Source organism: Argopecten irradians, chromosome 11 (genome assembly GCF_041381155.1).
Source record: "Argopecten irradians isolate NY chromosome 11, Ai_NY, whole genome shotgun sequence".
Classification (NCBI taxonomy): Eukaryota; Metazoa; Mollusca; class Bivalvia; order Pectinida; family Pectinidae; genus Argopecten; species Argopecten irradians.
The window spans coordinates 20,997,663-21,011,484 of record NC_091144.1 but is presented as its reverse complement, the minus strand read 5'-3'; the positions used below and the strand labels follow the sequence as shown (position 1 = coordinate 21,011,484).

Below are 13,822 nucleotides of genomic sequence, written 5' to 3'. Positions count from 1 at the left end.
AAAAGCATTACAGATTTTAAGGAAGGCTCCTTAACTTAAGATTTTTTCCTTAAGTTTCGTAATGCTTTTCTATGGGGAAATTTAAGTTAAGGAATGTTCATGAAACTGGGCCCAGGGGTCCAAAATGGGAGCTTTGCTTATTAATTGTTAACCACTACTTTATACTGTGACTTTGTTGCTTTGTGCCATGAGTCAGATGACCGTTAAGGCCCATGGGCCTCTTGTTTAACAAGTCAGAATTAAGGTTTTATTCCCCTCGCCTAGATGAACTTGTATACAAAATATGATGCTTTAGTGCCTTCGTAATGACGAAAGCCTGCACAAGTTTTCTTAGGAATTGAGTCAAAATATAGGTCACTGTTACCTGGTTTTGGAATGCAACACACACCATTTTTCTTGGATTGGTCCACATATCAAGTATTAATTTCTAATGCCTTGCATATAGAATAGGAAATAGAACCTAGAATTCTCCTCATTAACAGAGGTCAATATGATGCAAATATCAAAGGATATATCTGATACTTTATTACCAAGCTACAACTGTATTTCAATTCTGTATTACATGAACCCCCTCCCCCAAATTACATTTTTAGGTGCCCTGGGCACTAGTCACAGCCAACACAGTGGGTGTGTACGTATCAAAAGTCATGAAAATTTACATACACTACATGTTATACAATACATAAACACACAAGAGAACACATATGTCCTTATCATGAGTTTATTCAGATATTTTCAAAATGGATACATGTCAAATATTACATTCATCAACACACATGGTATGGTGAGGATATAATAAAGATAGAGATAATTTCATTACAGAATAAAAATCTAGAGAGACAAGATACATAATGAGAAACTTGGGTAATCCTTCCATAGAAATCTTAGACTAGATAAGAACACTACAGATATTTAATTAGGACAACTAGTGGTCTTTCTTAAATCCAAGATTACTCATAAAGTTGAATTCTCTTTATTTAATAACGGTTTGGTTAATGCTTGTAATATCAATGCACTGCAAGAAAAATCCAAATTGGAGAACAATGAACTTGAAAATACATTGAAAATACATTGTAACATTCTTAAATAACACTTTCCTCATTTTTTTCAATTTTCTGGCAAGTTTTCAGCTGATGTATAAACTGGAATTGTCGGATAGAACTTGAAACAGTTTTAGTTACATTACATAATTAAAACATCCAACTTTCAAGGAAAACAGATGAACGATCAAAATCTGCACAAAAACTACAAACAATTCAAAGTCCTGTACATCTCAAGTCACAGCTTTAAGCAATGTATAATAAGTCTACTATAATGACATTATTGAAGTAAAATATTTTGTCGAAAAATATATAACAGTAGCTAGCCATTGAAAGCTCTTGGTAAGCTTGAACATTAATTATGTGAGTAAGTTTATAATTCTACATTTGCTGTGTAAATCATGCTTTTTTGCCAAGTAGGGTGGGGTCCAAGTCCCTACAGTGATACCAAGCTGGTTCAGCCAAACATAACCGATGCCATTGAACAGATGGCCACAAATGTTCAAATCAACAGTGAAAGGTAATTATTGCTAGGTTTGCTAACAGAAAACCTAGCATTGAGTTATTCCCCTTTCTTATAATATCAAGATTAGGTAAAAATCCACTTTAATCATTATCACTGATTTCATCTCTGGCAAATTTACAAGTGGAAAAGTCCTTTGCCGATGAAATCATTTGATCAGAATTAATGATAAATTTTTAACGTTTTAATCAACATTCCTTAATCAATTAACACCTAACTAATGCCTATGTATCAGTGCTAGGTCTGTACATTATTACATTTACGTACTACAGAGTTATCTACCCTTGCATTAAGTACTGATTATTATGTCATGTGTTTGTGACGTCATATTCCGCACAAGAAATGTCATGATTTATGCTAAAAAATAATGACGTCACAATGGATTATGTGTTTATGAGAATAACCTCATATTTCTCACAGGAAACAGCATCATTTATGGTCAAAAACTAATTACATCACCATCACTAGTAACAAGGGCATATAACTCTGTAATAGACAATAGCAGAATAGCTGTCTAAGGCAACAATAAAAACAAACATCAGTAAAATGTGAATAGGCAGTGATGAAGATTTTGTTTGATTGGGCAGGACTGGTGTATGCACGTGACAAACGACACAGAAAAAACATTATTTGAACAATATGAGATGTCTTCAAGTAGAAGTCTTTATATCAGTGATATCTCATAAAATCAACAATAAAAATACTGACTGTACATTAAGTAAGATGGCATGAAAGTGAAAGCAGTTGGATGAAACAATGATGGTGTAATATGAAATATATACATATAATGCACAAAATCAAAAATCATTTTTAAAATATTTAAAATATAAGGTTTGTTTTTTATATCTTGAACACAATAGCTGACAGCAGTATAGGTTTTTTAATACTTTTTTTAAGAGATCATATCAGAGCACATGGGACTGAAGTTTTCTCTGCTATGCTCTCAGGTTTTGATTAATACTCTTAAATATCAAAAGTTAGTGACAGGAATGTGAAGGACTAAGGCCCAATAAGTTAAGCTGCATGTCGAAGGAGAAAAAAAATCTTTGGCTGAATGTAGGGAATTATTTTCGTGGGGATAATATTTTCACCATTTTGCATGATGTTGGTATAGCTGCAAAAATTTCATGAGCAAAATCATAAGTACTGGTAATAGGTAAATAATATTTTCTTTTACAGCTATATTATGAAATTTCAATAACATTGATCTATAGGTCCATGTCAGTGTTCCTACATTAGTAGAACCATTTATAAGTCTAACATTGATCTATAGGTCCATGTCAGTGTCCCTACATTAGTAGAACCATTTATAAGTCTAACATTGATCTATAGGTCCATGTCAGTGTTCCTACATTAGTAGAACCATTTATAAGTCTAACATTGATCTATAGGTCCATGTCAGTGTTCCTACAGTAGTAGAACCATTTATAAGTCTAACATAGATCTATAGGTCCATGTCAGTGTTCCTACATTAGTAGAACCATTTATAAGTCTAACATAGATCTATAGGTCCATGTCAGTGTTCCTACATTAGTAGAACCATTTATAAGTCTAACATAGATCTATAGGTCCATGTCAGTGTTCCTACATTAGTAGAACCATTTATAAGTCTAACATTGATCTATAGGTCCATGTCAGTGTTCCTACAGTAGTAGAACCATTTATAAGTCTAACATGATCTATATCTTTCTACGTAGTAGAACCATTTATAAGTCTAACATTGATCTATAGGTCCATGTCAGTGTTCCTACATTAGTAGAACCATTTATAAGTCTAACATAGATCTATAGGTCCATGTCAGTGTTCCTACAGTAGTAGAACCATTTATAAGTCTAACATAGATCTATAGGTCCATGTCAGTGTTCCTACAGTAGTAGAACCATTTATAAGTCTAACATAGATCTATAGGTCCATGTCAGTGTTCCTACAGTAGTAGAACCATTTATTTATAAGTCTAACATAGATCTATAGGTCCATGTCAGTGTTCCTACAGTAGTAGAACCATTTATAAGTCTAACATTGATCTATAGGTCCATGTCAGTGTTCCTACATTAGTAGAACCATTTATAAGTCTAACATAGATCTATAGGTCCATGTCAGTGTTCCTACAGTAGTAGAACCATTTATAAGTCTAACATAGATCTATAGGTCCATGTCAGTGTTCCTACAGTAGTAGAACCATTTATAAGTCTAACATTGATCTATAGATCCATGTCAGTGTTCCTACATTAGTAGAACCATTTATAAGTCTAACATTGATCTATAGGTCCATGCCAGTGTCCCTACATCAGTAGAACCATTTATAAGTCTAACATTGATCTATAGGTCCATGTCAGTGTTCCTACATCAGTAGAACCAGTTATAAGTCTAACATAGATCTACAGATCCATGTCAGTGTTCCTACAGTAGTAGAACTAGTTATAAGTCTAACATGTTCAGAATAATTGTGACTTTTCCTTTACATTTAATATGTGACTTCTAACACTAATACTATACTTGGTTTAAAGTGAATTCTTAAAGGATTTCTAATTAAAACCTATAATTATTCATTATTAATCTAAATGGTAATAAGTTTGGAAGACTGAACAAGGTTACAAGACCAGCTTTAACAGCATTGTGGCCAAGTTTCAGGTATTATCGGTATAAGTAACAGAACTTACAATCATAACAAAGGACTATATTAAAATGACTATAGGTATTTCTCCTAAAGCAAACAGTAACTTATGTACACTGTGTCATATAGTTGACAAGACGGCTTTCAATAGCAACTCTCGTGATAAGCACACATAAATATTGAATATACTCGGTAACCATGTGGAATATTCATTGCTAAAATAATTTGTCTATGCATATTACAGAGTTACCTCCCTTACGGGTATGTATCCATCATGACGTCATTATTTGCTGAGCAATTCTTGCATCATTTTGCATGACATGCTCTCAAATTGATAACGTCACAATCAATACCTAGCCACAAGGGCAGATAACTCTGTAATATGCAAACACAGAATAGGAAACTCAGCATGCATATATGTAGGTTGGTGAATAATAAAAACAAACATCTTCAACAGTCAGGAATAACATTGCATTGATAAAGTATAATATTAACAAAGACACTCGGCAAATATTATATATGATAATATTATATCCATACAGCAAACATGTATGCCAGTAACTGCTTTAAAGAAAAGCTTTCGGAGAAAGCCAAATTTCCAGAAATAAAAAAAAAATTCAACAATTTCAATATTACATCATTTCATTGGCAAGGATGTTATCTTTCCCTATTTCTCAGTTAATTACATGAAAACCCTGGAATTTCCCAAAAAATAAAAAGTTATAAAATTGAACACATCAAATGACTCCATATTTACAAAACAAATATATCCTAAACACTTAACTTTACTATGAAAAATTAGAAAACACTTAACCTGAATATTAGAGATAAAGCAGAACAGGAGAGGACAAATTATCGGAAATGAAATAATAGATAGAAAACATAAACACAGACTGTGTACAGATTGGTGACACCAAAACATTAATACAGACTAAGTACAGCTTAGCATCACCACCACCTATCTCATAGGACCAATACTGCGCATGAATAAATTAAAAGCAGTAAATTTAATGTAAGTATCATCAGAATTAATTTGAAATAAATAGTTAATAGTCATGCAAGCTACGCATCATTGAGTTAGTTATCATAGCACTGTCAATACTTTCTGTAAATTGAAAGTTAAGGCAGGGAGCACATCATCATGCATTATCAGAAAGGTAGTTTATTAATTAGGTTTAAAAGATGGGGGAAAAACCAAAAAACATCAATGATTATTTAAAACTAGTAAATACATTTCATTATAAAATAAGATGTACTATTAATGAAATATTTAATTTATTTAAGATACTGTAAACACACATATTTTGACGTTATCAAACTTAAGAACAGCTATAAACAAGTTAGGAATATGATGAGGTTCGTGAAATCATCATAATGGCTACATAAACGATAGACAATGTATATAGAAATAAAATACAAAAGACAATTACATTTTAGTGCAATCATGCTGGCGTGAAAATCACTAATATAAGATTACTGCCAAAATATGTATGTTTATGGTAAATAATGGAAAATGGGGCCAGGAAGAGCACTTTTAACCTTTAACCAATAGATAGAAGGCAGTAAAGGTTTTTGTATAAACACATTAAAATATTCGGCAGTGAGCGACCAACAACCCTGATTAATTATTGAATGGTCCCTGTACCGTGAGGTTCAGGATTCCTGAACAGTTTCATTTCGGATCAAAAACGTTTTGATTTGAACACAAATTTTCTCCTGAGACTTAGATATTGGCAATGTAATTAATTATACATCAAATTGATGTGAAAATAACCAGCATTTACCCTGGAAGCTTTGGATGTGGCAGGGTTAATCATAGTGCATGGTGGTAAGCCTTTGAGTCACCGCTCTATCATTTGAGTTGTGACTCTTGAGTTTCCAAGAATGATGACCACAGTGCTAATATATAATAATGATTTAATCTTGGAGCTTTGGCTTTCTTTAGATGAGCTAATATGGTATTTCACAACTTTGGCATATTTGTATATACTTTCAAGGAAAAATGTTCTGAAGGATGATATATGTAAGTATCCTTCATTAGGCCACACACTTACATACACACATAAAAACAGAAACAAAACACATTAAAACAAACATGTAACAAAGAGTAGGATGTTTCATGTCTACAAACACGACATCTCTGTACATAGTTAGAAAATACAACAACTATGGTTTGCTGTAAACAGAGCACTTAACATTTTATCCTTAAACGGTGAAACAAACAAACATTTTATACAAAGTTTTAAGATAAAAGGTTGAATTTTATAACTAGCGCTAATGATTATCAAATTTGATCTCATAACTCCTTTTTTCCAGGAACAAAATCTTGACTATGTTAAAACATCATCATTTAAATACATTGCCTTCAAGCAACTGTATTTACTTTTAAGATAGTACATCAAGGAAGAATGTATGCCCATGATACATTATAGATTATCCCAGGTAAAGAAATCTATAAAGACTAACACCCATTCTTCATCCCGATATTTCATTGACTGAACCTTCAGGCCACACTATCATATTGATCTTTTGCATAACTCCTAGACAATTCATCTAAGACGAGTACATGTAGGCCTATTTGATTCCAACATGAATATTTTGGATTGAAGAAATTGCTGAAACTTCATCATGGGTAGATTCCTGCAAGTTCGACATCATTGGTAGGAGATGATTGCACAAATAAAATGGGGGTCGATAAAGTCCAGCGGTGTTCCTGCAGTAATAGCTACCAGATGAGCTTTGCATTTTTCCCTGACACTGGACAAACACCTATGTTAAGGACATGTAGGTTATGCTGTCCGAGATTCCATCGGTTTTACCAGTTGACCATGACTGATAACAGGAAGGAGAAAGCCACACCCGTTGTGATACCCGTCACCAGACAGAACGCCATAATCATGCCGGCCTTACCAGCCACCTCTGGTTCCACCAACCTACAAGCAGAAAATGTTAAACATTGTTGAATTTTATCTTGATCGATTTCATTGATTACTGTAAATCAACTTATTTTTATACGAAAATGTTTTAAATTCTGGAAAAGTAGAACTTCAGAGGTCTCAAGCGTGAATTCAAATATGCATGAAAAAGTCGTTATGTATGAAAACGCAAAATTATGTCACTGCGAACATAAGCTGGTTAACTGTACTTTTATCTGCACTTATTTATCATGCATTTCAAAATAGCAATCTAGATGCTTCCAATCAATACTACACAAAAATATCATCCAAATTTCAGTGGTACAGATGTCTTGACATTCTTGATATTCCAGTAGCCCTTTCCGACTCAAGGTTGGTGGTTTTATTTCAACTTTACCCGCAAAATCTGATACATTCTTCAATGACACTGGTTTTTAACAATGTGAATGAATGTAAGCAATATTACAAGTTATGTTTGAACATTCTAAGACGAGTAATATTCACATATGGTACTTACTTTGGGCCATACATCATAACCAGACTACTGTAGTAACCACTGGTGAAGGCCAGAATGATTCCACCAAATATAGCAGCATAGTCACTCTCTATGAGGACGGCTACTGTTCGCCCTGTACCTGGCTGGAAGTTACAGAACATGAAATAGGGGATGAGCAGGCCACGCAGCAGGATGGGTACCCACACATACTTAGGACCAGGCTGCAAAACAAAGAGAAAATATTAGTGTATTATACTAGTACAACTTACTGATCAACACATACTTAGGGTCAGACTTTAAAATAAAACAAGGCACAAACTAGCAATGCCTCACAGTATTACTGTGGTATTTAATTACTATCATAAAGTGTTTTGTACATAGGGTATAAATACTTACCACTTTAATGAACTCAGATGTCAGATTTCCCAAAACAGCAAATAAGTTGAAACTCAAGAAGCAGAAAATTCCCACAAACATTCCATCTGTAACGAGTGAATAATTCTTCTGATTTTTGACATATCATCATCCTTAACGTTATATTAGACATATAATATATTGAATTCTAATTTTAACAAGAGGCCCAGAGGGCCTGTATCACTCACCTGGTTTTTTGTTAGTAATTATCACAAGAATCTGACAATTAGAAAAATAAGCAAAATTGACTCCCAAAGTTTAATTTTGAATCACAACCATACAATGATGCTATTGATACCATACAAATATGCTATCCAATACATAGGTTCAGAGACAAAGTAATTTATATGAAAATAGTAGCCTAATTGACCTTTTTGACCTCGCATCTATTGCCGTTTAAGGCCCCGGGGGTCAGCCCTATCATTTGTACAATTTCAAATCCCAACCCTATAAGGATGCTACCATTGCATTATAAGTGCTCTTCCATTCTTAGTTGCAGAGAAGAAGTCGTTTATATGGAAATAGCTAAATTGACCCCTTTTGACCCCACCCTTCAGGCTCCTGGGGGGGGTCAGCCCCATCATTTGCAAAATTTTGAATCCAAACCCTTTAAGGATGTAACCATTGCATTATGAGCGCAATCCCATGTTAAGTTGCAGAGAAAAAGTCATTTATATGGAAATTGACCATTTTTGACCCCACCCCTCAGGCCCCCGGGGGTCAGCCCTATCATTTGCTCAATTTGGAATCCCCAGCCTACAAGGATGCTACCATTGCATTATGGGTGCTATACCATGCTTAGTTGCAGAGAAGAAGTCATTTATATGGAAATAGCCAAATTGACCCCTTTTGATCCCGCCCCTCAGGCCCCCCGGGGGTCAGCCCTATCATTTGCACAATTTTGAATCCCCACCCTATAAGGATGCTACCATTGCATTATGGGTGCTATACCATACTTAATTTCAGAGAAGAAGTCGTTTATATGGAAATAGCCAAATTGGCCCCTTTTGACCCCGCCTCTCAGGCCCCCGGGGGGTCAGCCCTATCATTTGCACAATTTTGAATTCCCACCCTATAAGGATGCTACCATTGCATTATGGGTGCTATACCATACCGTACTTAATTTCAGAGAAGAAGTCGTTTATATGGAAATAGCCAAATTGGCCCCTTTTGACCCCGCCTCTCAGGCCCCCGGGGGGTCAGCCCCATTATTTGTACAATTTTGAATCCCCACCCTATAAGGATGATATCATTGCATTATGGGTGCTATCCCATGCTTGGTTTCAGAGAAGAAGTCGTTTATATGGAAATAGCCAAATTGAGCCCTTTTGACCCCGCCCCTCAGCCCCCCCCGGGAGTCAGCCCCATCATTTGTACAATTTTGAATCCCCACCCTATAACGATACTACAATTGCATTATGAGTGCTATCTCATGCTTAGTTTCAGAGAAGAAGTTGTTTAAATGGAAATAGCCAAATTGACCCCATTTGACCCCGCCCCTTAGGCCCCCGGGGGGTCAGCCCCATCATTTGTACAACTTTAATCCCCACCCTATAAGGATACTACCATTGCATTATGGGTGCTATCCCATGCTTGGTTTCAGAGAAGAAGTCGTTTATATGGAAATAGCCAAATTGACCCCTTTTGGCCCCGCCCCTCAGGCCCCCGGGGGGCAGCCCCATCATTTGTACAATTTTCAGTTAGTAGCCCATAAGGATGCTTCCAGTCAAATTTTATTTAAATCCGACCAGCGGTTATGGAGAAGAAGTCGATTGTTGACGGACGCCGGACGCCGGACGCTGCGGTATCCCATAAGCTCACCTCGGTCCTTTGGACCAGGTGAGCTAATAATACAGAAATTAGAAATTACGCCCCCCCCCCCCCCCCCCCCCCCCCCCACCCTAAACACTGACACGGCATATTTATCACATAACTGGCCCGTTTATCATTGTCATAATTTTGTTCAATAATTTGATATGTCACACGTATAATAAAGGCTTGTTGTACATTGTATATCAAATTATCAAACCCATATAATAAATTTCATATTACATAGCCACTCATGTAAGATGCTCTATATAAGACATTTGATTTTATAAAATAAAATTATTTAAGTTTTCTCAAAAAGCAAAGGTGTCAATGTTCTTTTTATTCTTTTCACAGGCAAAGGCTATTGCAATGGTAATATATGGGAGAAATTTATATCTGTGTGATACATACCACTGAGAGGGAAGTCTATCCTCTTGACGTTACTCCAGACTCCAGGGAAGATGGCCAGTGTAACAAAGAACACAAACCACACACAGAAAGCCTGCACCTTGATCTGGAAACAACACAGCAATGAATAATGAAATGATAATGCCTAGACCTGTTCCTGATATACTGCTAGGGTTTAATATCGGTATTGATTATTAAGTCTTGTATTTATAACATCTATAACTTGTAACAAGTGTGATACCTTGTTTTGTTATTACCTTAAGGAAAACATCTTTGAACTGTCCCATGGTCTGACCAAAGGATGTGGAGCTTGGTGACTCACTGTTTGTCATAGCCAATGCTACCTGGCTCTCATAGTACTTGTAAAACTTCTGTAAACATGAAAAGAGAAAAGTAAGTTAATTTATTTCTTACTTTGAAAATTACACTCAATATACTAATTTCCAATGCATGTATGTAAAGGCACAGCAAAATGTACAATACAACCAATGGGAGTTCATATAATTATAAACTCTCCTTTTCCCTTCTTATTAACAGAACCTCTTGAGTGAAATGTCTGTTTCCCAACCTTTTTTGTCATTCAAAGTTGTACTTTTGCTAACACAAGTGACTTAAAAGAGTTTCTTCCATTTTTGATGAAGGTAAATTTTGTTTGATCTTCAGTGTACCTGATGATTGGTTATTCCACATGAATCAGACAAATAATAGGTGTGAATTATAACCCAATCAGCTTACCATGTTTGGCAGGAGGAAGTAAGCATCTAGGGCCACCAGAAGAATCACTATAGCAACAACAAAGTAATAGATGGCCTGCACCTTCGGGTCAGGGGCCCCTGGAAACGAAACAAATCACACATTATCTCCAGTGTAACAATGGAAAAGGAATTGGAAGATGCAATACTGTAAATCCCTTTAAATTTGCGGGGTCATTTTTCATTGCTTATTACAGGGAGATATTAGCAGCGGTTAAATTCCACAGTTAATTGATTCCTGAAATTCTTTGAACTATAACTGGCTCCTCTCTCCTCCAAATTTACATATTTATATATATATATATGTTAAACCTTCGGTTAGTTTGAACAAAATTAAATAAATATTGTTCAATGTTGGACCAGTTCGAATTATCCAAAATTAAGCATCTGGAAAAAATCCGAGTTGAAATCGGTGAAATCAGTTTTGGCGGTGTAGGCCTACCTGGTATAAGCAATGTAAGGCACACAATCTATAGGAAGAGTATTTTGTTTCTGAAGATAATATATTTAATCATTTTCTCATATGCCAGCGTGAGGCATCTGTTTACAGGTAATTTAACACCTTGATTGGCTGACTAAAGATAGACTAAATGCACATTTTAATTTCGACTTAAACCGATATCTGTATCTAGATTGGACTTAACAAACATTGGCGATTTCCTCCAAGTGTTTCCATCAAGTACAGCAAATTTAAATATACATTGTCGGGGCCTTCAGATTAAACATTTGGTCTTGCTGCTTTGTTGTTCGATATATCTGCATAAATAATTTTTATTTATGACTTAAAATGTTCATTACTTATCTGTCGTATGGTCATTATAATGATTATTTATACAATCTTTATTCCAAACATCACATGTTCGAACTATCCAGCGGTTCAAATTAACCGGAGGTTTACCGTAGGTAACAATTCAAATAGATTTTTGGTCTCACTCACCAGCAGAACACAGCAAGTTGATAACAGCAATAAATACACCAGACAAATTCTGTGGAAAGAATGAAAACAAAGCTATAAAATAGATATATACCAAAGCTCTTTCCTCAATTTTGTTTATCATCATTGTTTTCGCACCTTTCTTGCCTTTCAAAAAGCATTTACAAACAAAGAGAATCTTCAACAAAGGGGCATATTTAAGAAACTTAAAATGGCATCTCATCGGCCATTTTGTATTTAAATAAGTTTTCTATGTACTTACATTTCCCAGTACAATGGCATTTGTGTACTTCATAGGAAGAATGGCAGCCAAACCAAACGCACTGTTCTGATAGACTCCCGTCGCCACTAAAGGTTACAATAACAGTGGTTAGCAACTCTATTCTAACTTAAATGTTAAAAAGTTTAAAGAGTGACCATATAAAATATGACCTATGACTGTTTGTTTTAATTAATTGCGCACTGTTAACCACTTTATTCACACTAGATATAAGTCTTTGCATACCTGACTTGGTACCTTTGCAAGAGAGCTTGAACGCAAATTATAATGTTACAAGAATAATATATGAATGCACTAATGCATGTAAGTAAAAGCACTTGATCGCAAAATTTGTGAATATGTCAAAATAACAAGGAGGTAAAATATTGTATGTTATGAAAAAGTTAGTAGTAGTGAAAAATTGTGAAAAATATTGGATAACAATGTCTGTTATATTAATTAACATTAATAACATAGTACATCTTTATGAACGTCAATTCCATAAAAATATCCAACAAAAATCAAATCCAGGGGCCTGTTGCTCGAACGTTCATTAAAGTAATCATTAAATAAAGCATAATTAAGTCTTAATGATTCATTAAATCACTAATGAACATTTAGTTAATCTATCATTAAAATGGTGTTGTTCAAAACGTCATTTAAATGATCATTAATAAATGAAGGTTTAATGAAGGTTAATGGTTAATGAGCAATTAGAGCTTCATTAAGTGTGGGGATTCCCTCTTCCCATAATGCACGTGTAGTTCCTGGAGCAAGATGGCCAGCATCAAATGCCAAAGAGGCAAACATTTTGATGCCGAAGAGACAATGCTTTTGACGGAATTAGTTGAAAAAAATATTGGGCTGTTAAACTCAAAACTGACCAACACCATCACGAACCAACGGAAACAAACAGTATGGATTAGCATTGCTGCCCAAGTAAGTTCCCTTGGAAAAAGTGTAAGAACAGTCAAAGATGTGAAAACAAAATGGTCAAACATGACCACTTCTGCTAAAAAGGAGTTTTCGGTGCACAAAACTTGTAGCAAGTGGACTGGCGGTGGACCTGCACCTAAACCGATGGACGCAACTACAGAGAGAGTGGTAGAACTATTCAAGGATTCACCAAACTTCATCGGTTTAGGAGGCATGGAATCATCAATGCCAACACCTGTCCAAGAAGGTAAGCCAGCGTGTGGCACAATGTATGTTAGAAAATGAAAATGATTGGCAAGATTTTGTTTGTTTGTTTTTTTTTTATTAAAAAGGGTTTAAAACGTCTACAAAGTCAATACCCAGCGCCATCTATGAGTGTGAATACCATGATACTGAGCAGTAGGCCTAAATGTAAATACCATAAGGCCTATCTCCTCGTAGCCTAGACTAGCACTCATTTGGAAGTTACATTTTAAAGTTAAGAAAGCCTACTGATAATGCTCAAAAACAAAAGAGATACTTAGACATCTATATGTTCCATTTCTTTTTCAAAAAAGAGAAGGGAAGCCTAACTTATAGAATAAAAATGCCACTAGGCCAAACTTTCAACTAAAACACATTTGTCGTCTGTTTACACAGCGATAGTTTTGACCTCTGTACTCCTCTACTGATCAATGGGAGTGCGATTCTATTTATAGCTCAATGAGGCCTAAGCGAAGTAG

General features: G+C 35.2%; 1 protein-coding gene and 1 long non-coding RNA gene across 5 annotated transcripts in view; one reads left to right on the top strand and one right to left on the bottom strand.

The window, feature by feature from the left end:
- Positions 1 to 3,089: 3,089 nt before the first annotated feature.
- Positions 3,090 to 3,642, top strand: LOC138334985 (uncharacterized). The gene is made up of 3 exons (XR_011210216.1): positions 3,090 to 3,190; positions 3,295 to 3,471; positions 3,535 to 3,642. It is a non-coding gene; the product is annotated as an uncharacterized lncRNA (long non-coding RNA).
- A 991-nt stretch (positions 3,643 to 4,633) lies between these two features.
- The window catches only part of LOC138334983 (equilibrative nucleoside transporter 1-like), a 33,471-nt gene continuing 24,282 nt past the window's right edge, over positions 4,634 to 13,822 (bottom strand). For all 4 annotated transcript variants that reach the window (XM_069283865.1, XM_069283866.1, XM_069283867.1 and 1 more), the window contains 8 exons: positions 12,168 to 12,253; positions 11,909 to 11,957; positions 10,955 to 11,052; positions 10,477 to 10,590; positions 10,223 to 10,325; positions 7,985 to 8,070; positions 7,610 to 7,809; positions 4,634 to 7,110 (listed from right to left, as the gene is read on the bottom strand). In XM_069283865.1, the coding sequence (XP_069139966.1) occupies positions 6,993 to 7,110; positions 7,610 to 7,809; positions 7,985 to 8,070; positions 10,223 to 10,325; positions 10,477 to 10,590; positions 10,955 to 11,052; positions 11,909 to 11,957; positions 12,168 to 12,253 (854 nt within the window). In that variant the 3' untranslated portion in view covers positions 4,634 to 6,992. The remainder of the gene's footprint in view (positions 7,111 to 7,609; positions 7,810 to 7,984; positions 8,071 to 10,222; positions 10,326 to 10,476; positions 10,591 to 10,954; positions 11,053 to 11,908; positions 11,958 to 12,167; positions 12,254 to 13,822) is intronic.